Here is a 26,429-nt window from a genome sequence, read left to right as displayed (position 1 = left end):
ACTCAAAAAGGTAGTCAAACTGAACTCAAAAGGTAGTCAAACTGAACTCAAAAAGATAGTCAAACTGACCTCACAGAGGTAGTCAAACTGAACTCAAAAAGGTAGTCAAAATGATCTCTAAAAGGTAGTCAAACTGAACTCAAAAAGGTAGTCAAACTGAACTCAAAAGATAGTCAAACTGAACTCAAAAAGATAGTCAAACTGAACTCAAAAAGGTAGTCAAACTGAACTCAAAAAGGTAGTCAAACTGAACTCAAAAAGGTAGTCAAACTGAACTCTAAAAGGTAGTCAAACTGAACTCAAAAAGGTAGTCAAACTGAACTCAAAAGATAGTCAAACTGAACTCAAAAAGATAGTCAAACTGAACTCAAAAGATAGTCAAACTGACCTCACAGAGGTAGTCAAACTGAACTCAAAAGATAGTCAAACTGAACTCAAAAGATAGTCAAACTGAACTCAAAAAGATAGTCAAACTGAACTCAAAAAGGTAGTCAAACTGAACTCAAAAGGTAGTCAAACTGAACTCAAAAGATAGTCAAACTGAACTCAAAAGATAGTCAAACTGAACTCAAAAGATAGTCAAACTGAACTCAAAAAGATAGTCAAACTGAACTCAAAAAGGTAGTCAAACTGAACTCAAAAAGGTAGTCAAACTGAACTCAAAAAGGTAGTCAAACTGAACTCAAAAAGGTAGTCAAACTGAACTCAAAAAGGTAGTCAAACTGAACTCAAAAAGGTAGTCAAAATGAACTCAAAAAGGTATTCAAACTGAACTCAAAAAGATAGTCAAACTGAACTCAAAAAGGTAGTCAAACTGAACTCACAGAGGTAGTCAAACTGAACTCAAAAAGGTAGTCAAAATGACCTCTAAAAGGTATTAAAACTGAACTCAAAAAGATAGTCAAACTGACCTACATTGATAGTCAAACTGACATCTAAAGATGGTGAGACTGACCTACCGGGTGCGTCAGAAAAAACTTTGGACGTTTGGTGAGCCACTGGGACCGAGCAAAGTCTTTTTGAAACTCAAAACCACTTTTATTAGAAAGAGGATAGTCTAACTTAAATTTTGAGGTATCATTCATTAAATTTGAAACAAAACTTTTTGAGATATTGCTATTTGAAGCTCAAAATTACTTATCAAAAAGAGCAAAAATGCATCAAAAACAGGTAATTAAATTTGTTCTCTTTTTTTCTATCTCTCTCTTTCTCTTTTGTTCTGATGTGCACGTTTTTAACGATGTCATTAATGTTTCCACCGGGTAATAAAACATACCAGAGCGGGAATTTGTAAAACAACAATTAAAATTTTATTTTTAGTGATTTTGAAGAGAATCTATCTGTGAAGAGTGTTATGTATGGAAAAAAATCTCTCTTTCTCAAAATGCCGCGACAACACTGTCTATTGTCACAACATTTTAATTACCCATTTTTGACGTTTTTTTACACTTTTCGAAAAGTGAATTTTAACTTCAAAAGCTTATAACTTGAGAAATACTTTACCCAACTTAAAAAGCTATACCTCAAAATTTAAGTTAGACTATCCTCTTTCTAATAAAAGTGGTTTTGAGTTTCAAAAAGACTTTGCTCGGTCCCAGTGGCTCACCAAACGTCCAAAGTTTTTTCTGACGCACCCGGTACAAAGAGAGTCAAACTGGCCACTGAATAACGACCAAACTGACCTAAAAAAGATAGTCGAACTGACCGCTAAAGGATAGTCGAACTAGCCTCTACAAGAGGCAAACTGGTCTCTTAAAGATAGTGAAACAGCTAACCTCCTCATTTTCATTATACATGTTGGGTTGTGTTGAGAAAGGTGAGGGTTCAGATTTCATCCATGGATATTGATCTTCTATAGAGTCCGGTGAAGAATCGTCTTTTGATAGTCCTTCACTCGTTTCGAACACGGATCGTGATGACGGTGGTGTTAAGTTGATCAAAATCCTGATGGAATAAAAACAAGAATAATTTTATAAAAAAGTTTTAGTTATCCGGCCCGGGACGATATGGTGTTTTTACAAGCTCTTATTTAATTTGGTTGGTCGTTAACCAGTAATAAAACAATTTTGTTACTTTTTCTATAGAACGCCTCATTTTTATTACTTCAAATGACCAATTATTAAAGTATCTCATAAAAACTCCATCTCATCTGATCGACCCAGTGATATTCATATTTGAAGTTTATTGTGGCTTGGATCACTAGATTTACGTTTGGCTACGTTTCCAGAGATCCTTCTCCAAACATCGGGCAAGGTGGAAGATTTCCCCTTTTTTTATGCTAAGACCTTCTGATTATCCAAAAGAAATTTTGTTCTCGAGCTAGCAACAGAATAGCCCGTGGTCCACTTAAAGCTTTTTTATAGACTGGATGGCGCGATTACTGGACTGATAAAAAATTATCAAAAAGCAAAATTCAGCCAAAAGTAGACTCTAGTCTAGCAACAGAAAGGATGCAAGTCTCTAACATCAATCCAATGGACTCGATTATCGCATTGAGACTCGACCTTCACTTATTCAAATCCTACTCGAACCAACATCCATTCTGCATTCTTGGTCTCTTGAAAAGAATTGAATAGACCTTATCGGAGTTTTTGATTTTCTAAAACAGCGATGCATTGTGAGATTGTTTCGGGGGTATTACAATAGAATTCCCTCGAGGAATTTCTGAGAGATTTCTATTGTAATACCCCCGAAACAATCCCACAATGCATCGCTTTTTTAGAAAAATCAAAAACTCCGCTAAGATCTATTGAAGAAGGATTCAAATGAATTTACAAAAGTTGAAACAAATATGAAAACATTAGGGGTACTTTGAAAGGATTGTTTTTAATTATAAATAAATCAAAAATTTAAGTTTCAAATTTCATTTTCTGATGATAAGTATGTATCTTTGACAATTGAAATTTTATCATATCGTCAAAAGGAAGCAAAATACCAACTATCTACGACCTGGCCTCAGTGAAAATTAGGTTTAAATGCCTCTATTTGTCTCAACCCTTTACGTTTATTCGCTAACAGTACGTTTATAGGACCTTGAGAGTAGACTTTAATTCAGTTGACACCAACAACCACTACCGTCATTTTTGCCAATACAGTGGAGTCTCCACAACTCAAACAGGCACTGGGAACACAAATTTGTTCGAGTTATGGAAATTACGAGATATGGAGTAAGGTTTATAAGGCATTATTAACTGAAGGGACCAGCAAAATTGTCCATGTTCCAAGGGGACATTCGAATTATAGAGATTGGTTAAAAAAATCTCCCGCGCGTTTAAACACTTCGCGCTCTACAAACGCCGACAGAAAACTGCTGACGCACCATCACAAAACGGAAATCATAATGGCGGCGTAGCGGTGTACAAATTTGCCATGAAGCTATGATCTTTTGACATTGAAATTATGGATTTGGCAAAGTTGGTGAGTATGGCAAATTTTGAAGTCAATCGAATTGGCAGATACAAACCGCTTGAGCTCTAATAAGAAAACTCTACACACCTTGGCATGTCCACGCCCATAGAGCCAGATTCACCTTCTTCAGTGGTTGGTCCAATGTCAAACACGTGATATTTGTTGGTAGGCGTTATGAAAGTTCCTGTAAGAAGAAAAAAATAAGAAAATAAGAAAATTACGTTGGTATAATTTGGTAGGAAAATCTTTTCTGTCAAAGATATTGGTTTCAATGAGGCCTATACTTCCAATAACGTATTAATTCCTCCTTTTAGGCTTCATTATAGTGGTCTGGGGACTACCATGCACGACCGCGATTCTTCGCCAGGGGGTGGAATCCATCATCTCGACCGCGGTCGAAAGATGATAATGATGATGACTTTCTCCTATTTGACGGCCACCTCTAACGACAAAAAATGTTCTCTTCGAATAAACGCACCACTCTAGGAAGAGTATATTTAGTTGAACAAGTACCAAAGAAAACTCTTTTGAAGTATTTAAACTAATTCTGGTACATTTCTACATCTCTTAAGCACGAAAAGCACAACAAGGCTCCCATTCACTTTACAAACATAACCTTGATTGGAAATTATTTCATGAAAGCCCCCTAAACGCCCCTCGAATGAACGCTCCTACTTAAAACCAAATAATTAATAAACAGCTCATGTTATTCGAAGTGATACAGCATTTTAAACAAGACCTTATTTATAAAATCAAATTAAATGGGCGAAAAATCATTACGTTGTAGCAAAGCTTTGCCTAAGTCTGCTTGAAGAATTTGCGTCTCTAAATCAGCTTTTACAGCGCTTAAAGTTTTTGTTTTTAAATTAGACTGATGTCGTTTGCTTACTCGTCAATTTTAATTTACAAGCTTTTTCACATTGGATCGACACGGATGTGGAGCAAGATTGGTCAGAAAGATAGAGAACAAGAAAAAGATTATCAGCACAATATATATAACAATAAACAGACATTGTCCTTAGATGAAATATGTGTCTGATATGAAACGGGATCACTTATGTAAAAAGAAAACCTTTAAACAAATTACATACCCTTTGCTTCTCTGAAGCCCAAATCATAAGATGAAGAAGTGGGATGATTAGATGAAGCAAGAATTGTTTTCAATTCGAAACCATGTAAATCGATGAGTAAACTTTCTTTGTGGACTTGTCGGCGCCACCACGGCTTCTTCTCTAGATTACTCGACGACCGTAGGTCCGGTACCGGAATTCTATACGGCGTAAAGAAGAAATCGCTTTCTTATTTTTCAAATCAACTGGTCATATCGAAAGATTAAAGATGATCTAACCAACACAGAGCAAGACATATAAGAAGTTCTGGAAGAAAAGAGCGAATCTAAGGAGAGCAGATGATAAGATATTCTTAATATAAGTCTCGGGAGTTCAAGAAAGTCCACGCTATATTACGTTACTTTTAGATAATAAACTAGTTAACACTTAGCTCTAAAAGAATATATTCAGTTAAAACAATCATAAACTCAACTCCAGAGAGCTAGAGCTAGAGAAGTAAAGAGGATCTCAAGGTAGATAAAATTTAGGTGTTATAAAAGTCAGGATTCTTTGGAGAATCGTTATGTTTAAATTTATAAGTCAAAGAAAGGCTAAGTTAATTAATATTCAACTTGGAATTACCTTAAAAATATTTGGGATTTGGCACATTTACAGACGAGGTCGGTTTTGTAATCACTGTTCATCGGGCTATCGTACATGGCCTGTCTGTAAGCTGTTTCGTGGTTCTGAAAAAACATAGTAGTTAATAAAAATCTCTGAAATTTCGGTGTGAATCCTGGGAGATTTGACCTTCAAAAAGGACATTCTCGCCATAGGAAGTACCTTAAGTGGATAAAATTTCACGTGGATAGATTTTCACGATTTTCGCGAATTTTGGCTGAAACCCTCAGGATAATGAATAAAATTAGTTAGAAAAGAAACCACGCAAAAATCAAAAAGTTTATTCTATAAATAAATAAATTATATTATACAATCGATAAATGACTTACAGCCGATTTACCAGTGGCCAACGAGTTATACATGTCTGAATAATGAGGATGAGCAGGTGAAATGGTCTTGTACAGAGGCTCTTGAGAAAGTAAAGCTGCAATACGATCCATCAAAGTCAAATCGACATCAAGTATTATTGTCCCTAGTTCCACAGTGATTTGTGATTTGGGAGCCATTGAACCACGTGAGTGTACACCCTATGGAAAAACGTTTTAATAAAGATTTTTTAGTACTCTTAGGTTCTAAATAAACGCCCCCCCTGCTTGTTAATTTTTCCAAAGTTTTCCAACCCCCCAGACCTTATTAGGACCCCCCTCCCGTTTATTATTTTTTAAGAAGGTCCCTTATTTTGCTCTAAATAGCCTGATTTTAACCTATATTTACTGTATTTTTGGGTTTTTGCAAGTACAATTTCCAACCCCCCCGGCAATAAGCCCCCCCCCCCGTTTATTATAATTTTGAAAATTTTCCAACCCCTCACCCGTTTATTCGAATCCCCTCGTTTATTTGGAACCTAAGAGTAATGTTCCGCTTCCTCTGAATGCAGAACCGCTGATCAATCTATATTAGTTTTTTTGTAAAATTCTGCGATTTCTTAAGTCCAATATACTAGCAGGGGAGTTGTTAGCAAGTTTTTTCAAGTTCGGGAAGTTTTAAAACAAAACGAAAGAAAAATCACGTTCCTTTCGCCATCGAAAACAATAATTTCTTGATATTGTTAAAAACACAGAAGAAATAATGACGGAGACCTCAAAGAAAACAAACACACGCGGAAATTACTAAGAAGCAAAAAGAAGACTTAAGCTCTGCCGAAAAACAAAAACGGAAGGAAGAAAGTGAAAAGAGAGACAACTGAATATCATCGTTCACGCATCTTTGTGAAAAAACTCAGAACAAGTGATACTTTTATGGACCTACCTGGTTATCAAAACTAATCAATGAATATTGAAACAATGAAACACATAAGACATAACAGGACAAAATAAAAAACATATAATGAAAGCATGTCTATTGGGAGAAATTATCAACCCTATTGAAAACCAATCGAATCATGATTGATGGTGGGAATTGCTATCAATGATGTTTTTTATTTTGAGAAAAAACAAAGAAATGTTAGGAAAAAGCCCAATGAAAATCTGCAAAAACGGCGATTTCCGGCATATTTCCGGCATTTTCGGCCGGAAAAAAAATTTTCTCAAAAAATCTAACTCTGTCATGTTTTGAACATTGCGAATACGCATCTTTCTGCAAAAAATCAGAAAAAACTAAGGATGAAAATTCGAGAAAATATCAAAAAACCGGTTTTTCCGGCATATTTCCGGCATTTTCGGCCGGAAAAAAATGTTGTTCGAAAATCGGGCTCCGTCACATTTTTGGTATTGTCATTTTGCATCACTGTGCAAAATTTCATAAAAAAATATAAAGCACAGCTCGAGAAATTCAAGAAATACCGTCTTTCCGGCGATAATAGGCTGTTCCGGTGATTTTCTGATAGTTTCTGCTGTAAAAATCTATTTAATTGAAAATTGAAACATGCTTGATGGTGGGCATTGCTATTAATTATGTTTTTGAATGAAAAAACAACCAATTATAAGGAAAAAGTCTAATGAAAATCCAGAAAAACGGTGATTTCCGGCATATTTCCGGCATTTTCGGCCGGAAAAAAATTTTTCTCAAAAATCGGACTTGGCCATGTTTTGGGCATTGTTAATACGCATCTTTAAGCAAAAAAATCAGAAAAAACTAATGATGAAATCTAGAGAAAATGTCAAAAACCGGTTTTTCCGGCATACTTTTTTTTTTCGAAAATCGGGCTCCGTCACATTTTGGGCATTGTCATTTTGCATCTTTATGCCAAAAATCAGAAAAAACTAATGAGCCAATCTCGAGAAAAGCTGGTAACAGACGGACGGACGGACGGACAGACGGACGGACGAACAAAGGTTAATTTATAGGACCTCCAGGTAGGTCCAAAAAACTAATGATGCAATCTCAAGAAAATACCAAAAAACCGGTTTTCCGGCGTTTTCGACCGTAAAAGTATCTTTATTGAAAATCGGGCATTTTAGGAATTGCCATTTTGCATCAGTGTCCAAAATGTCATGAAAAATAGGGTTGTTTTAAAAGGTGGTGCTGCACCATGGGGTACCCCAATGGTGTACCTTATGGTGTACCCCGATTTCTCATTTCCACAACATGATAACTTACTATCTTTGTAGATAAGCTGACTGTTCAAGTTTTAAATACTCCCCAATAGCAATAAAAATGGTTCCAGAGTAAAATTTCGCTGAAAAAATAACATTTTCTTGTTTTGAATACCATACGCGGAAAAATCTAGTGTAGCACTGTCGTTTCACGAAAAATCTTTGTGCGGACTTTAAAATTTTACCGAACTGAAAACGTCTTGTTTGTGTTATTTTCTGATATTTTCTGATTCGGGTTAGACAGCCTACTATTTTTTGCATCAAAAGACTACAGCAGGCTAGTGAGTTCCATCAATTTGAAATTATTGTTATCTTGTACTGTGGCGAAATGTTGTCTGCACTAAAATTCAATTTCACGATTTCATCCCCAGGGAAATTGATGAACGGGTAGGCAAAATAGTGAAGATTAACCTATTTCATAAAGGTAAGGTTGTATTATTCGCGCATTATTTTCCAGTCTGGTCTGTAAATCTTTTTTCGGGGTAGACCATAAGGTACACCTTTGGGGTACCCCATGGTACGGCACCACCTTTTAAAACAACCCTGAAAAAGTGCAGCTCGAAAAATTCAAGTGAAACCGTTTTTACGGCGATTCCCGGCTGTTCCGGTGATCCGCATCTCCATTTTGCATCTTTGTGCAGAAAAAAATAATGATCTTGAGAAAAGCTAGTAACAGACGAACGGACGGACGAAAGAACGGACAAAGGTTAATTTATAGGACCTCCAATAAGATCATGGACATGATAAGAAATTTACCGTTGCGCTTCTTGCAGTTTTGGAGATTTTCAACTTAACACAAGGTGATAGGCTTGCACCAAAGGAGCCAGGATAAAGTGGTGATACATCTTGCTGATCAAAACTAACCACCTGAAATAAATAATTTTTTAGTCTCATTTCTATAACTTGAAAACTCACAGAGTAAACAAAAAAGTTATGGAGAGTTTGTTTAGAAGAAAAAGCCACTTAAAAAAGTTCACGAGTTGAAGGAGTTAAGAGATTTTAGAAATTTTTTAACGATCCACCAAAGTTCGTGATTAGGCTAGAAACTCAAAATTTCGAATAATATAATCGACGACGTCCGTTTATCAAAATATTCTAACCTGGGTTTGAGAATACGGTTTCCTCCGATATCCGTTATCTTCGAATAAATTTTCATCGATAGACAGTTTTCCAAGAATCAAATCGATTGATTGTGAATTCGAATTGAATTCTGCTTCGATGTTCAATGCAGACGATAAAATCCTACAATGACGACAATAGATAAATTTAAGTATAAAGTATAGGTATAGAGAAAACAACAGCGATATCATTATCAAAGACTTACCATATTGTGCCAACACGTATATCTATGCCTTGTAAATATACTTAAAAAGTAAGTAATATAAGCCATTGACCATTGTGGAATCTTAGGAATGACCCGGTCAGGGATTGATCCCACTATCTTAGATACTGTAGCCGAATGCTCTACCTTTACGGCTAGCATAAAACGCGAAAAACTGCAAGAATTGTCAATTATCAGGCCTGGCGTTTCTGTTAAATCATTTAATAGGGTATCAAGGCCCGAGTTTTGGGTCGATTGTTTGCGTCAATGGAGAAGCCTTCGAAAAGTAGGTACGCTCGAAATCAGTCTCCAAAACATCTTTTTAGGTCGACTGATTTGTTTTTGAAACCTGTACCAGGTGGACACGGCTCGACACGCTTCCATCTCTAACTTTGTCTTGGCTCCTGGGGGATCAGTACTGTTCGAAAAAACTGACGTCGCTTCAATGCTAAGCATCATCACGTAAAACGTAATAGACCAACAAAATGATAAGAAAATCGCGTAATGGGATAAGGATAAGGTAATTTAAATCGCAAATAATAAGTAGAAAGTGAAATTTAACAACTTCAAGGGAAATGAAAGAAAACATTCAAGATAATTACCTGAGATGGTCATATGTGCATATGCTCAATAAATTATCTTTCACATCATCCGCATTGATGCCAAACAAACTCTGTATAGAATACTGACTGACATGATTGAAAAAGTTCGCTGAAATCTCTTCCAGGCTACAATCGACAGAATCGACTCCTTCTAATGGATCTCGATGTAGAACAATTATGATAATATTACTGGCTCTCATACGAACTCTGGTTGATTCGCCAGTATCGTCAAGCTTACCAACACCTGCCAGACCAAGGTTGGTGGTAGCTGTAGCGGTAGGCGATGAAACGAATCCATGTTGTGTCCTTTGACCTATAAAACAAAAGAGTAATAATTGACTCTGTTGAAGACTGAGAGGAAGAGGACGAGGAAACTGATAATAGCATACGACTATACTGGCAGAAGAGAGGACTTAAAAGAAAAACAAGTATATTTCACGGTAGAAATGAATCAAAGACTGATTTTAAGCTCCATAATGGCTTCCCGTTGGTTTGATGCAAAGAGACTGACCCAAAAGATAGATCTAAAATTTTGAACCAGTAGAAAAGTCATTATCAGAGCGCGATGCTCCTGATGACCTAGGATTCTTTTCGACCTGTGAAATTCATAAAAGGTCTGTTGCATTACTATTAGTACATGAAGATGAAATAACCTTTTTTAATGGCCAATAGAAGCTCTACTTTGCGTACTCAAATGTAATTTATTATTGAATCACCCATAAATAGTCATACCTGGTGAACCAGAAGTCGAACCACGAAATATCGTACTGGCTTTTTCCGTTAGTGTTCCTTTTAAAGAAGAGGAAAATGTTGATTTAACGTTATCATAATTATCAACATGCAAAAAAACATTTCATGCGAGTAATATTGATTTGAATTGTTCAAGGTTGTATCGCAGGCAAAAAAAAGTGAATATCGCAAGAAATATAGTTGCTATTGCTTTCGAAAATCCGCGAATCTTCTGATTAGTCAAGCGCCGAAATTCTATTGTAATGTCACGTGACCTAGGTAAGATTTCCTACTTAACCACGGCACACTTTTCAGCCTAAGCACAACATCTAGCCCTTTGGGCTTTATAAATCTGTGGTCCGAGTATTCAAAGACTGCGTTTGCGAAGCATTAAGATAACGATAGACGATTCAAAAACCTTAGAAAGCCTTCATACTAAAATATTAGGAGTATAAATAAAGTCTCAAAAAATATTTATATTACTGTTTAAATAAAAAGGATCCAGAGTTTTACCTTTTGATGTTAGAGAGCCGCTGCTTCCTCCAAGACTGATATTACTAAGAGTTGATCGAGGTGAAGTCGGGGAAAACCGGCCAGTTGATATATCCTCTGAACCAGTCAAATTACATTGTTTCACTGTATTCAATAGAGTTGGTTGGCCCAATTGTGGTAACGGATAATCAGTCATGGAGAAGAATTCTTCTTCGCTACTAGCTCTGTTCATTGAAGTCCCTTCAGTAGAGTTTAAACTGTTGATTGCACTTTTCCAATCATGCGAGTCTACACTTGTAAATTGTTGTTGTAAACTTTCTTCAACTTTCGTGAAATCTTCCGTCCTCATTTCACGCATTTTAGGTCTGTGGTGATGGTGATGTTGTTGTTGTTGATGCTGGTTACCATGGTGATTCTGACCGTTGTAGTATATGTTGTTATCACGTGATGTAGAGGATGTATCACTGAATGATGAGGCTATGGTGATAGAAAAATAGCTTGCTGCGTTGTAAGATTTTTCATAACCGAAAACTAAAATTTTCTTTCAATAAAAGTACATAACTTAAAGTTTCGTGCTTCTGCACTTGTTCAAATGTACAAGAGAAGTGATTTGCACAAAACTTTAAGTCATGTTCTTTTATTGAAAGAAAACTTTTAAATTTTACTTGGCTCTGGTATCTTGTTTGTTTATCATCGAGCACTATTCAATATGATTTCATGACAATGATTTAACCGAAAACTAAGCAGTAGACCTAATGCAACAGATGAAGAATCTGGCAAATATGGTCCGAAGATTTTTTTTCGTCACGGGCGTTAAGAGTAAGCCTCAATATTATACGCAGTTTTCTGACCATTTTTTATCTCTCGATTTTTAGTGTTTTTCTAGTCCTTAATTAATTTTAGTTTATCCTATGTAAAGACAGATTCTGGACCTCTCTGGACGGTACTCCAGTATAATGTTTACAAACATTAATTTACATTTTGATCCGAAATTATTCTTCTAAAGCACTTTAGGTTATATAAAGAGCTAAATGTAAACTGCTATCATGGCATATTGCCAATATATTACCTGCTTCAGATAAAGAAGTGACAACATCATTCAACAAATGAAATTCTCGAGGCGTCAAAAACATGTTCAATGCTGCAATAGAGTATTCCAAATCGATCTAAAGTGAAACAAAATATTGATTCCAAAACAGAGCAAGATGGTAATAGTCGAAACCGTTAAAAAAAAGTTAACCGTATTTTAGTTTTAACTTACGAGTGATTGAACCCTAGTCTGTTTAAAAGTAATTAGGAGCATGAATCTGGTAATGTCACCCAAATAGGTGAAAAAATTTGGAAAAAATAAAGTTTTGAATTTCACTTTTATTCCTGGATAATATTTTTATTAATGACTTCAATTTTCAGAAAACATAAATATCAGGGCTTAATCAAACTGGCTTGGTCCAGAAATTTGACCTATAGTAGTTATAATCAGACAAATTTGGCAAAAACTCTTTGTAGTTTACACTTCATTTGAGATAAATATGCATAATCTAATACTTGTCTTAGATTTCAGTCCATGGCTAATATATTAAGCTGCATTGAAAAGCAATTTTTACCGTCCAGTATGATATATTTTTCAAATTCTGACACTTTTTCCAGAAGAAAATCTAAAATACTAAAAAATATTCCCATAAAGTTTGACTTCATGAAAAGAAAACTGGCTATGATCAGGTAACTTCATTCTAGATTTGAAGGACTCATTATAAGCTTTCAAAAAAACCAAAAGTTTGCTATATCTCAGTTGATCAATAAAAAATTAGAAAATGAAACCTTGTTGGTTGCGGACATAACTTTTTGTCAAATTTACTTTAAAATCAGCAATAAACATTAAACTGAGTAATTATTTGGCTTTTAATACTTTGCTGTACTTGAACCAAAACTTAATCATTGAAATTTGTTGTCTTGAAAGGTCTTTGTAACTATGATTTCCTGAAAATTGAAGATTTATCTGTAAAAGAGAATCCAATCATATATCATTTTTTGTCATAATCTAATTTTAAAAGTTAAATTTTGAGCTTGACATTAACTTTTGTACATCTTCATAATCAGTAAATATGATTTTTCATCGAAAAGCCACTCAACCTTTTCAATAGAAAGGGTTAAATGGGTAATAATGCTATGTTGCGGACATAACTTTTTTTTCTTCCAGGGTAGAACCATAGAACATTTTACTTCATTTATTTAAAATTTTGGAGTGTCTCTTTCTGTTGCCAAAATTTAAGAAATATTTGAGACTAAATCAATATAAAACCAAAAGATTTGGTTTGGTTTGATTTCAGTTATTACATGTTTTTCTTTGAAAAGAACAAAAGAAGACTCAACAATGATATTAAAACTTTCTAATATTTCTAATAGAAGAACGACCCTAGAGAACACAAAAAATTGAAAAAAGCAAGGAAATGCATGGTACTTACAAATGTAACTCTTTAGTATTGTCAAGGTGTTAGCATAACTGCTTAAGAGGGTTAAAAATCTAATAAATACTTTAAACAGTTATGTCCGCAACATACAATTTGCTACAGAATATGACTCTGTTTTGAACTATTGGAGCAATTCTAACTAGTCTGTAAGTGAATGTGTAGTAGATTATGTTGTGTGAACACTACACAATGAATTTAATATGCAAATTAATGCATGATTTATCCTTTATTCAAGCTCACAAGTTCAGAACCATCATTTTCAACGAAACAAAAAGTTTATTTTTCTGTTAAAATTTTCATTTTGGACCTTAACTTGGCATCAGAGTATTTGTTTTCTATTTCTAATAGCCTAAGCATTACTTCCATATAATAAAACATCATGCCAGCTTGCAAATACACTTTATCAGCAACATTTTAGACGAAATAGTTATGTCCGCAACATGAAATACATATGAAAAAGGTAAATAAACTGGAAATCTTGCCAATGGAAAATTATGAAACTTTTTTCTGGTTGCAACCAACTTAAAATGACCTTGGATCCAATAATTTGTCAAAGAAACCTAAAATTGGTGTTTGGAGGTTGAGAAAACTTCATGATTTGTTGCGGACATAACTTTTTGTCCCGGACATAACTGATTTTTGGAGAAACTGTTTTGTTTCACCGTCTCCCAACAAATAGCCTTTGAGACTTCAAATGTGTATAAAATGACCCCAAACGTAACCATTGACATAGAAAAATGATTCAGCTGAGTAAGGATAACTCCTTGAAAAATTTAAAGGATTAAATAGTGTGCGGACATAACTCAAAAATGTGAACGGAAACAAGACGCTGTTCACTTCAAAATAATTTTTCGCGTTGACCAAGATAACTGGCGTTTTTTGGCAACTTGCTCTAGTTTCCCATTATCTGGGAAGGATTTAAAATGTAAAAACCAGTGAGCTAAAGCTTTTCAATTTTTTTCTGTGTCAAATCTGTGCGGACATAACTTTGTGAACGGAAAAAGTTATGTCCGCAACATTTTTGATTTTATATGCCAAAAAAACTTTTTTTGGCGGTTCTTACTGTGTTTTTCATTTTTCATATCCTCTGACTGTGAGAATAACAAAAACCAAGCTGGAAAAAGCATGTTGTTGATGAATTATTATACAATGATGTTGATCATTTTTTTTAAAACCTTATTTTCCGTTCACATTTTGAAAGAAAGCCCCCTCTAGGAAAATTTGAGTACCTGTTATATCAGAAAAAATGACTGTTTGAGCTTGCCCATATCAAGATTGACCAGAAACAATAAGATTTGATATGACTATATGCCTATAGAGATTTCACCAAAGCCTCAAAGTAGGAAAATTAATAAATCGAAAAGTGGGCCACATTACCAGATTCATGCTCTTAGGCGACACTGCTACAAAAAAATTTCTCTCTGATGCAAAGTATCAAAACCCTAGCGAGTTTTCTCTCTGTAAACAGACAAATACATGTAAATGTAAATGTCCACAAAAGACTAAATTCATTGCAATATAATACAAACCAAGAAAGTCTTCCCTCCACAAATCACTGTCTTAAAAGATTGGGGCTTGAAATAATATGGTCGAACAACAGACATCGTCCGAACAATCGCTTCTTGTCCAACCCAAAAGTTTTCAAGTTAAAGCAACCTGGTCAGAAATTTTGACCCACTTGAAATTGTTATTTCGAGTTATGAAATCAATTCTTATTATTGAAAACCAATTCCCTTAAGAAAAGTTAGTCAAAAAAACTTTTGAAAAGGATAAAGATAAAGAAACTAACCTTGTGACCAGGTATTGCATCGTTTTGTTTCAACTTCAACTTGATATTCTGTTTGCCACACGAAGAAAGAAATTTCACTTTGGGTAGCAGGTTAGGTGGTATGTCTTCATCTTGGTGACTTCGGCTACTCCCAACACCACCACCAACATAGCGTGTATAATCCTCTTTGAGTGGTGAAAGTGGACTTCCTGAAAGGTCCTCGTCTTCATCGCTATACATACTTCGAAGCCTTGGAGAAAGACAATTAATTTATAGACTTAGAGTCGTTGTTAAGCCTTGATACATAAAGAATATCAATCTATTAAGCATACATTATAATTATAAGAAGCGTTAAAATATCAGAGCTGCTTGAAAAATTTTTACTATAAAAGCACTAACAAGTTTGATGTTTTATAAAAAAAGTATACATCATTTTGAAAAGATACTATACTATCTATGTTGGTAATGAAGCAGAAAAAGTTAAAACAAGCAAACACACCTTGTTCTATTTTGTTTTGGGAATTCATCAATGAAAAGGTTAGCACCAATGATTTGGAAGTTCTTGATAGCAACTGCAACGGGTTCATAAACACTATGCTGAGGTGTGTTATCTCGACCGATCTCCTCGTGAGACAAATCCCAATAGTCAATCCTGAGAGAGAAAGAAGAAGGGAAAAAATTCTACATCAGATTCAAGAATATTCAAGTTTAAATTTTGAAGGAAATTTTGTATTTATGACTTCTGCATGATCTACATATATTATGGAAAACTCACAATGAATTCTAATAACACCATGACATAGAAAATAATTCTAACATAAAAATATCAATATCGTAAGTATCTGACCTGTCAATGGTTAAATCGATTCCGACACCACTCTTGGCAGCAAAAGGTAGATGCTCCAAGCGTATTTTTGTGTTGACAAATGATAGACGTACTCTTGCAAGAACTGAAAGTAAGTATCGTGTTCTGGTAATTATTAACATATATGATTGACATTAAAATATTGTTTTCAATGATGTACAAATAAGGCTCATATCTTAAACTGACAAAGCATTCTCAACAAAATAATTTTCCAAATTTGTGATCATGTGTAACAAGGTGGGAGAAAAAAATTGTCCTTTCTTTTGTTTAGAAATGCAGAAAAATTCTGTATTATAAGTAGATACGTTAAAATGTGCCGTTTAAAACATAGGTATAAAATGAAAATTAGAGAATGGAGAATGATGAAGAAGAACTTAATAAAGACTTTCTTCAAAAACTGAAATATTATTTTGTTCAATGAAATAGGATGACAATGAAACAATAGTAACTAGAAATGATCGTTTTTAAATACCTGATTCAATAGTCTGTGCAAAAGCTTCTAACCCTTCAAAAGATTGACCACTCTCTTGAGGGTCTGCAAGCGTGGGATCTTGTTTCAAACATTCTTGCGCCATTTGGATGCTTGTAGTCATGCTCATCGAACTCCAAGAATGAATACTTTCAACAAGACTTCCTGAAAAAAGATCATAAGTCATTAAATAAAAATTGTTATATGAACTTTTAAAATTTTTTGGATACAGAATAAGGTTGTTCAATGTAAGATTTTCAAAATTTGAGATTTGTGATGCAGGAGACAAAGATTTTGAGTTTCAGAGAGTTTATAATATATATGCCAATGATTCTTTCAGTATAATTTTTAACAAAGGAATACGATTCTGCAATACTGTTTTAATATACAGCACTTTGATATTACTTTTCGCTTTTGCATCATCTAAACAATGATATAAGAAAAAAGTTCTTTAGCAGCCTTTACCTTCTGATTTTTGTCTTCCAGCAAAAGTCAGTTGAAGTCCATGGATTTCAATTTCACAACTGTCATTAAGCAGTGCTTTCCAAGGAACGAGGACAGATATACTTTCTATAAATCCATCAACTAATTCAATGGGAACACCAGAGTTTGATAGCATCTCATTGAGGGCCTAAAAAACAAAAAACAAAGTTTGTGTTTACAAATCACCAATGTTTACCTATTATAAATCCGCTTTTAAAATTTTGTCATTGAGATTTGCCTGGTGAACATGCTGGTACTTAAAAATTATATAGCTTTTACATTTTCATATAGTCGAACGTGCGCACCGCACTGGGCTCAACTTCAGATTTTCCCGTTATTAGAAGGCCCAATTGTAACATTTCAAATATTTAGTATTAGGTAGCAAATATACTTTGTCCGTTTTGGCTGAAATTTGGTACACTTGTTCCTTGGGTGAAGGCCCCAAAAATCAAAATTTTCAAAAAATGAAAAAAACACCCCCAGATATTCACCCAAGGAACAAGTGTGCCAAATTTCAGCCAAATCGGACCGTTTTTAAAGTCTCCAAGCTGCCAGCCTCGTTTTGGTGAAAAACTCGTCCCCAGGCCCCAAAAATCAAAATTTTCAAAAAATGAAAAAAACGCCCCCAGATATTCACCCAAGGAACAAGTGTGCCAAATTTCAGCCAAATCCGACCTTTTTTGAAGTGTCCAGGCTGCCAGCCTCGTTTTGGTGAAAAACTCGTCCCCAGGCCCCAAAAATCAAAATTTTCAAAAAATGAAAAAAAAAACCCCAGATATTCACCCAAGGAACAAGTGTGCCAAATTTCAGTCAAATCCGACCTTTTTTGAAGTGTCCAGGCTGCCCCAAAGTTTTAGCCTCGTTTTGGCGAAAAACTCGTCCCCAGGCCCCAAAAAACAAAATTTTCAAAAAATGAAAAAAACACCCCCAGATATTCACCCAAGGAACAAGTGTGCCAAATTTCAGTCAAATCCGACCTTTTTTGAAGTGTCCAGGCTGCCCCAAAGTTTTAGCCTCGTTTTGGCGAAAAACTCGTCCCCAGGCCCCAAAAATCAAAATTTTCAAAAAATGAAAAAAAAAACCCCCAGATATTCACCAAGGAACAAGTGTGCCAAATTTCAGTCAAATCCGACCTTTTTTGAAGTGTCCAGGCTGCCCCAAAGTTTTAGCCTCGTTTTGGCGAAAAACTCGTCCCCAGGCCCCAAAAATCAAAATTTTCAAAAAATGAAAAAAACACCCCCAGATATTCACCCAAGGAACAAGTGTGCCAAATTTCAGTCAAATCCGACCTTTTTTGAAGTGTCCAGGCTGCCCCAAAGTTTTAGCCTCGTTTTGGCGAAAAACTCGTCCCCAGGCCCCAAAAATCAAATTTTCAAAAATGAAAAAAAACACCCCCAGATATTCACCCAAGGAACAAGTGTGCCAAATTTCAGTCAAATCCGACCTTTTTTGAAGTGTCCAGGCTGCCCCAAAGTTTTAGCCTCGTTTTGGCGAAAAACTCGTCCCCAGGCCCCAAAAATCAAAATTTTCAAAAAATGAAAAAAATACCCCCAGGTATTCACCCAAGGAACAAGTGTGCCAAATTTCAGCCAAATCCGACCTTTTTTGAAGTGTCCAGCCTGCCCTAAAGTTTTCGGACGGACATACATACATACAGACATACATACATACATACATACATACATACAGACATTCTCAGATTATAGCTCAACTGAAGTTGAGAATAAGCTTAGGTCGAACCATGTTAATTCAGTTTCAAATAATAAGGAACCAGTACTCAAAAAGATAAATAATAAGCTAAGTATTTTCTTTTACCCAGACGTCCAGTGGAACTTCTTTAATTGTCCCTTTGCCATTGTAAAGATCAACCGAGAGCTGATCTAGATCCAATTTCTCCTTTAAAAAATCTCCTAAATAGTGTTGGAGGAGGTAGCGACATGCTCGCTTCTTGATTGATTCTGACCAAGGAAAATACCAAGGCATTGTCTATTCACTTTGACTGTCTTCTTTGTCTTTTATTCATTTCAGGTCAATATTTAATATTTTTAGGGTTCAATTTATAGCTGAAAAGTAATGTAGGAAGTGTGGAAAAACTAGGGATAAAAACAGATGAAGGGACTTGTCAAAACCTGGATAAGGAAGCCCACCAAATGTCGCACATGTCTGGTTTACTCTCAAACAGAGTTGTAAACCTTCTTTGAGAAGGAATGGTCTCCAAAGTTTACCTTTGTCAAAATTAAAAAGAAAAACGACAAAGTTCAAATATATATAGCAGTGTTGAAAAGTCCTAAAAACAACAAAATGCATATGCTGCTCTGCCACCCAAAACTCCTGAAAGAAGATAGTTGGACAGAAATTCTTTGAATTTCTTCACATAATATATAAACATTAATAAAGGCAAGTTGGTCAAATTTAAAAAGTGATAGCTCAAATTTTAAGTTAGGATATCTACTTCCTAAATATCAAAACTCCAAGCACTTTGGGACATTTGTTCGGCCTCAAGATGTCGGGAAACGTCTGAACTTTTTCGTGGGTCACCTGGTACTATATTTCCTTAATTCAAAAATCAAAAATTCATTTTTCATTCGCGAAAAATAAAAATAAAAGAATTAATGAATTAATATTACATACTAAGACGTCCCCGTCTTTAACTCTCGTTTAATTGCCGATCTCGGAACGTGCAAAACGCCCGTCCACCCAATATCTACCCAATCAGCTTAAATTCACTTTAATTGTCATTTGACTTTCAAAAAATAGTATTTAAAAAATTATGAATTTATAATAATTACAAAAAACAAAAAGTTTGATAGGTAGTTCATTAGTAAAATATTTAATAAATTCCTAGTTTCAATTTTCAGTGGGAGTTTTTCTAGGGCTTTGTTTATCGCGCAATTTTTGCGTCACACAAACTTTCTCGGCCGCTCGTAATAATTATGCATTGCCAAATTTGGTTCTCCATTGTCAAGTCAGGATCGATGGTGACGTCACCTAAGCACAAAAAAGAAAGGATTTCGTCAGTTTTATGCATATATTAATTTGCGAGATATTCTATTCGCCGCGCGAACACACTTTTTCGTAGACTAGTCGGAATACTTTTTTTTACTTGCGGGAGTGATGGTAAATTTTCAAAATGAAGCACAACCGAAAAAAAAACGAAACTTCAGAAAGTTGCGTATTTCCAGTGAGTAAACGATTCTGACAATTAACAAAATTGATGATGATGATTTTTTTTCGGTTAGGCAAATGTCTCGTATTGGGGGTCTTGACCCCTAAGCCTACGCAAGATTGAAGCGTTTGGATAAATGAGACAAAACTCCAAAAAAGCTGGTGTTTTGAAGCGCTTCCGTGCGATCGAAATATTGCTGTTTGTGACGCACTGATCATGCACATGCATATTGTATTAATTATGCATTGTTTTTCTGCTGGACTACATAATTATTCAACAGGGTGGCCTCTTTAAAAAAAGGTCTATTGTCAAGTCATGATCGATGGTGACGTGGTTATGCAATCGTCTTGTATTGGGGGTTCTAGTCTTGACCCCTAAGCCTACCCAGACGTCCGCGCTCGATAGGATCGATCATCGAAACGGCTCGATGACGGATCGATATGTGATCGATGGATTACTTAACGATCCAAATGGGAGATCGATGGAAGATTCAGCCATTAAAAAGTCTTGAGTATCGATCCTTCGTTGATCCATTATCGAGCTAGTATTTCAATCGAGTACGACCCTCAACATGGCCCAAGAATTCTCGGGCCAAAACTTTTATTGGAATTCGCGTAAAGCCTGAGTATGGCCCGAGCTGGCCCGAGAATTCGGGCTGTGTTCGGGCCACACGCGGGGCACGCACGGGCCACACTCGGGCCGATTTTTGAAAACATGATCTAAACAGGCGTGTAATTTCAGGACTGATTTTTTTTAAACATTTTCTTTGAGAAAAACTTGGTTTCTCTTAATTATATTAAATTATGAATGTGTTGTAAATTCATATAAATATTAAATGTCTTATTTGGTATGAAAACATAGTTATAAATATACTTAGGGTGGAAATATTTGCTAGTAAACTGGTCCTGGTTTTAAACTGAAGCGTGTCCACGGGAAGCTCGTAAAGTTTTTTTAAGCGATATAAACAAAACAGACAAATTTTATTTTGTACTATTTTGTTTGACTATTTATTATTATTATTATTATTAATTTATTTGTCAACACAGGTCAGGTTCTATATACAAAACTATATATACAAGCTATATACAATTCTATATATATTGGCAGTAAAAACTGATGTGGACCTGCAGGCTAAGAAACAAAAAAGTAAAACCACTGCAAAGACGAAATGTGTTTTATGCAAAAATAAGACTAAGACTAGGTTAATTAAAGTGTGTCTGAGAAATTAATGAAGAGGATTTAGAATATGTAAATCTTATGTGTTACAAATAAATAATTTAAAATATGTATATATGTTATGTTTTTATAAATATATAAAATATAAAAATAATAAATATGTTTTCGGTTATGATATATGATATAACTTTAGTAATAAATGAAGTCTTCGTGAAGAAGAGCTCTTCCTGTCATTTTAAAATTAACTTTTTCAAGGCAGTCTGATTTTTTCAGATCCTTCTTGAAGAATTTGAAATTGTCCATATTTTTAATTCTGTCTGGAATATTGTTCCATACAATAGCATTTCTGTAGCGAGATGAACGTTTGAAAGCAACATATTTGAATGGAGACATATCGATTTTCAGTGTATTGCGAGACTTTCTTGATTTCGTTTTAACAATCAGGTCAGAGAGTAATGGAGAACCAAGGTTGTTATGTATCTTATAAACTTTACATGCAATACTTCGCTTGTAATAATAGATAATGGGTTTCCATTTGACACTGGCTAGGACAGCATTATCACGAACAGACTTTTTGACTCGATTTATGAACCGTGCAGCCTTTATGTGGACATTCTCGACATACGACATAAGATTCTAAGAACAATTTCCCCAAATGAGTATACCGTAGATAACAGAGGGTAATATGCCTTGAAAATATATTGTTGATAAGGTAGGGTATGGCATGTTTCTCATTTGATAAAGTTTCTTCAGTTTAATACTAAAAGATTTGGTAATTTTTCGAACATGCTCCTCCCATTCCAACTTGTCATCAATAGTAACTCCCAGACATTTGGTGGAGCTAACAATCTCAACACTTGCTCCAAACAGAGTAATATTTTTGTATGGACCAATGAAACGATTTCTTGACATGACCAAGATTTTGCATTTATCAGGGTGAATCGTTAAGGAGTTTCGTTTGGCATAACTCTCTAATTGACAAGCACTGTTTTGTAGGCTGTCAAGAACATCATCAGCAGTTGGTCCAGTAGTATAGGTTGTTGAATCATCTGCAAGCTGGTCTAAATCACTTTCAATACAATCACTCATATCGTTCACGTTGATAGAAAAACTTGGTGGTCCAATTAGAGATCCTTGCGGAACACCATATTCGACTCTTTCAAGGTTGGATTCGATTCCATTTAGTGATGTGAATTGCTTTCTGTTACTAAGGTAGCTCGTTAGGTATGAGAGAAAATCTCCAGATATTCCAGAAGCACTCATTTTCTTTAATAGGATTGGGTGTGACACGCTATCAAACGCCTTGCGAAAGTTGATAAGCAGGACTGCGACTACCTCATTTTTGTCGATAGATTTCCTCCACTTTTCTGTCATATAAAGAAGTATATCTTCTGTGGAGCGTTGGGGGCGAAATCCCCATTGATGTTCTGTCTGCAGGTTTTGTTTTTGCAGGTGTGAGTTTAGCTGTGAGCAGAGCAGGTGTTCAACAACTTTGCTAGGGATTGACAATAGCGATATTGGTCTATAGTTTGAGCAGTCTGATTTGACATAGTGTCCTCCCCCCCCCCTTTATAAAGGGGGGGATTCTGATTTTGGCCCTTTTTTTAAAGTATGGGGGAAAATGAAAAATTTGAAATTTGCTGGGGGAAAATAAAGAGGGGGGAAAACCATAAATTTAGGAGATTTTGACTGGGGGAACTTCACTGATCTCAAGGTGATCTTGTTGCAAAACCTGTTTAAGCAATAAAATCAGCAAATCTTTTGGGATAAACCAACTTTTCAATACAATTTCATTTTTCCAGCACTTTCAAGGCTATTTTTTCAAGCTTTCCAAAATTTCAAACTTGATTTAAGGCATTTTTATGTTAACCATATGGGGAACCGCAAAATCTTCAAATAGCTGGGGGAATTCAAAAAAGAGGGGGGAACTGAAAAATTTTGAAATATGGTGGGGGAAATAAAAGAGGGGGGAATGGAGAAAAATTTTGATTTTTAGTGGGGGGAACCAACCCAGGAGGACACTATGTTTGACACCTTTTTTGTATACTGGTGTTACTTTAGATGTTTTCCACTTTGCTGGGAAAGTACCTGTGTTTAAGCTTTGCTTGATGACGTAATGCAAACTATTGATTGATCCATCAGTATGAAGACAAAGATCTTTGGCTGATATTTGGTCTGGTCCACAGGATTTACCAATTTTCACAGCAGATTTAAACGATTTGGTTAAAAGTTCTTTTGAATAGTCAATTTTGTCAATTGTTGGGGTAAACATACGAATTGGTGGTCCCATCTGAATCGATCTCTGGGGGAGTAGATAACTTTTTCCCAACAGTTGCAAAGAAATTGTTCATAATGTTTGCTTTTTCATTTTCGTCTGTAATAGTCTTTTTATTACTCTTGAGTGGTCCAATATGAGAGTCCTTTGACTTTCCTTTAAACTTTTTGACTAGTGACCAGAACGATTTCGAAAAGTCGCTTTGGATGAATTCGTTTTCCCAGTATTTTGCTTTTTCTGATCGAATTAAACTGGTACATCTATTCCTTGCTTTCCTGTACTCCTTCCACTCTTTTGAATGTTTTGGGGTAGTTCTAGCAATGTTCAAGAGATTAAACCTTTGGTTTAGCTGTTTCCTCACTTCACCATTCATCCATGGCTGATTTTCTGTTCTTACTTTAACCTTCCTTGAAGGTACGTGATCAGCTATGATGCCTTTGAAGAGATGTTCCCAGCACCATAATCTGTCATCAACATCATCAAATAGAGACATTATATCCCATGGACAAGCATCAAGGTCCTCCTTCAATTTAATGATGTCAACGTTTCTGTAGTTTTTAAAGAAGATGATTTTTGGAGGTTTTCTCTTCCAACGTAAACCGATAACAATGTATATTAGATCATGATCTGATATCCCGGGAGCATAAGTTCCACTCTTGGTGATTTTGTCTGGATTAGCAGTGATTGCAAGATCAATTAGTGTCTTGGACGTCGCTGTGATTCTGGTAAATTTCATGATGACGTTAGTGAGACTATTTGTTGCAAGGATGAATTTAAAATCTCTTGTTAATTTATCATTGTCTTCCGATAAGTCTATATTGAAATCTCCGAGAAGAAAAATGTTGGATCGATGGTTTATACCTTCCAGGACTTTGCTGATATCTTGGAGGAATTTCTTGAATTTTGGTGGCCGATAGATACATCCAAAGAAATATTTTTGTGAATTAACAATAATATCAAACCATATTGATTCAATTTCAGTTTTAATATCAATCTCATCAATGTCTAGGTCTTTTCGGTAATATACAAGAACTCCTCCACAGGTTTTCTTCTTTCGATCATTACGTAGGAAAAGGTAGTTATCAATTTTCAGATCATCGTCATCGTGCTTTTCTTCAAGAGTTTGTTTCAGATAGGATAATTTCAACATCCTCGAGTTTGGCAAAAAGTCCATTAATGTTGAGGTGAGCACATTTGAGTCCAGGAGCAGGTGATATCAACTTATTGACCAACAACAGGATGACTGTACTTTGGATTGGCATTTTGATCTTGCTGCTGTTGATCCATCACAATGATAGGTGATTGACTATTTAACATATATCTTCCTGTTACATAGAAATAGATTTTGATCGCTTCTTGCTGTCTTGAATTTGTGAATCGTTTCTTAGACATGGTTTTTTAATCAGCTGGACATGCTGAATCAATTTAGCATTTAACATGGCCCGAACATGGCCCGAATGACTCGGGTCATGTTCGGGCCAAAAGAATTGATAGGGTCTCTCGGCCCGAACATGGCCCAAAGAGGCCCGAGAATTCTCCGGCCGTGTCGAGGCACGTGCGTTTGGTTTGGGAACGCGAAACACGAACGCGAACTACCCATGCCTAAACTTTTCAATATATCTCCAGAACTAACAGATTTTTTGAAATTCTGTAAAAAGGTCTAAGTTCCTGAATAGTTTTACTATGTTCTGTGAAAAAATCATAACCATCAGTCAAATACTCGTTCGTCTATTTAAGATTGAAGACAAAAATTTGCAAAGAAAAATAAACCTTGAGCACAAAAAATGCTTTTTTAAACACTTTTTTCCACCGAAAAACAAATAACTTTTACAGACTTACCATCCCCAAACATTGAAGAAGCCTCTACTAATTAAAGTAAATGAGATGAGATAAGATAAAACCTTAAAATCAACCAGAATTTACAACCTTTTGTCCAAAGCAGAAGACGTGCTTTTCTCGCCGCCATCTTGTTTTTCGAATGAGAATTCTAGAGAATTCCATTTGTTTCCAGCTCCCGCCGTCTTTTTTCATCCAATCACAGTGAGGCTCGAACTTCAATTTTTGAGGATTACGATTTTACCAGTTTTTTAGCAATTTTTGCCTCGCTAGCCCAAATCTCGCAACCTCTTTACCTTGAGGAAGATCGAAATTAGAGTTTTTCAGCATTCCGAAAAAAACGCATAGCAGAAATTTTTTCATCTTCACAGGATCGATTCTCAACAACAAAATACATCTTTTGGTGTTTGGGTTTGTTTCTGACGTTTTTTCTTCAAAGAATATCGATCACTTTCCTTTTCCCCTTGAGCCCGCGAGAAAAAAATGACTAGCTCGTTTTCGTGGGGGCGAATAAAGATGAGGCGGCAATCTTGCACTGAGGGTGCTACTTAGTTTCAGCCCTATTTTGCGCCCACGATAGAATGGTCCAAACACGGGGGTAGTCTAAATGATAAACTATGTCGTTCTGTAAGTGTTTATTTTCTGAGAGATACAAATAGTATATTTGAATATATTAATTTATTTATTAAAGTATTTTTGAGCGCAAATTTAAATATAAGGTTAAGTAAAAAACGAATGATAACAGTTCTGTTTATTCCTCAAACCCCCTGGAAAAGCTTTTTTTGCTGACTTAGCCATTATACAAATCTCGGAAAAGAACTCCCATAGGAATTCCGATACCTAACCCGATTGGTTAATTTTGGAACGGCTTCAAGAAAGTCCTGGAAAGTCATAATGGCAGATGATTTTAAAAGTTTCTGAGGGAATGTGTGTAATTTATCGATGTTGATGGCTTGTTGATTCTTTTTAAAGAAAAAAGATAACAGGTATAGCTTTTTCTAATCCTGGAATATCGAGGTTCCAGCTACACTGAATCAGATCGCGCGATTTCACTTTCGCTTTCTCTTGTCTAATAAGACTGCGGGATTTGAGTCATGTGACATCTCT

At 35.4% G+C, this 26,429-nt stretch overlaps 2 protein-coding genes across 2 annotated transcripts in view; both read right to left on the bottom strand.

Annotated features, from left to right (window-relative positions):
• Positions 1 to 18,939, bottom strand: part of LOC136820094 (autophagy-related protein 2 homolog B-like) — a 50,504-nt gene extending 31,565 nt beyond the window's left edge. The window contains exons 1-17 of the mRNA XM_067076333.1: positions 18,685 to 18,939; positions 16,852 to 17,017; positions 16,390 to 16,551; positions 15,900 to 16,002; positions 15,552 to 15,704; positions 15,074 to 15,302; positions 11,886 to 11,982; positions 10,838 to 11,293; positions 10,328 to 10,384; positions 9,596 to 9,908; positions 8,773 to 8,914; positions 8,429 to 8,539; positions 5,468 to 5,665; positions 5,100 to 5,203; positions 4,500 to 4,678; positions 3,496 to 3,592; positions 1,776 to 1,944 (exon numbers count right to left, since the gene is read on the bottom strand). Coding sequence (XP_066932434.1) covers positions 1,776 to 1,944; positions 3,496 to 3,592; positions 4,500 to 4,678; positions 5,100 to 5,203; positions 5,468 to 5,665; positions 8,429 to 8,539; positions 8,773 to 8,914; positions 9,596 to 9,908; positions 10,328 to 10,384; positions 10,838 to 11,293; positions 11,886 to 11,982; positions 15,074 to 15,302; positions 15,552 to 15,704; positions 15,900 to 16,002; positions 16,390 to 16,551; positions 16,852 to 17,017; positions 18,685 to 18,852 — 2,904 coding nt within the window. The 5' untranslated portion in view covers positions 18,853 to 18,939. The remainder of the gene's footprint in view (positions 1 to 1,775; positions 1,945 to 3,495; positions 3,593 to 4,499; positions 4,679 to 5,099; positions 5,204 to 5,467; positions 5,666 to 8,428; positions 8,540 to 8,772; positions 8,915 to 9,595; positions 9,909 to 10,327; positions 10,385 to 10,837; positions 11,294 to 11,885; positions 11,983 to 15,073; positions 15,303 to 15,551; positions 15,705 to 15,899; positions 16,003 to 16,389; positions 16,552 to 16,851; positions 17,018 to 18,684) is intronic.
• A 4,524-nt stretch (positions 18,940 to 23,463) lies between these two features.
• Positions 23,464 to 24,660, bottom strand: LOC136820070 (uncharacterized). The gene has a single exon (XM_067076309.1). It carries the CDS (start codon positions 24,658 to 24,660, stop codon positions 23,464 to 23,466), a length of 1,197 nt encoding a protein of 398 aa, XP_066932410.1.
• Between the last annotated feature and the right edge of the window lie 1,769 nt (positions 24,661 to 26,429).

The sequence above is a fragment of the Clytia hemisphaerica genome, unplaced genomic scaffold, assembly GCF_902728285.1.
Source record: "Clytia hemisphaerica strain Z4C2 unplaced genomic scaffold, Clytia hemisphaerica genome assembly, whole genome shotgun sequence".
In the NCBI taxonomy this organism is placed as follows: Eukaryota; Metazoa; Cnidaria; class Hydrozoa; order Leptothecata; family Clytiidae; genus Clytia; species Clytia hemisphaerica.
Note: the sequence above shows the minus strand (reverse complement) of the source record. Positions and strands in the feature narration are given on the sequence as shown.

Excerpts from the sequence above, each read along its gene's own strand:
- LOC136820070 (XM_067076309.1), bottom strand. The coding sequence starts at position 24,660 with ATGGACTTTTTGCCAAACTCGAGGATGTTGAAATTATCCTATCTGAAA.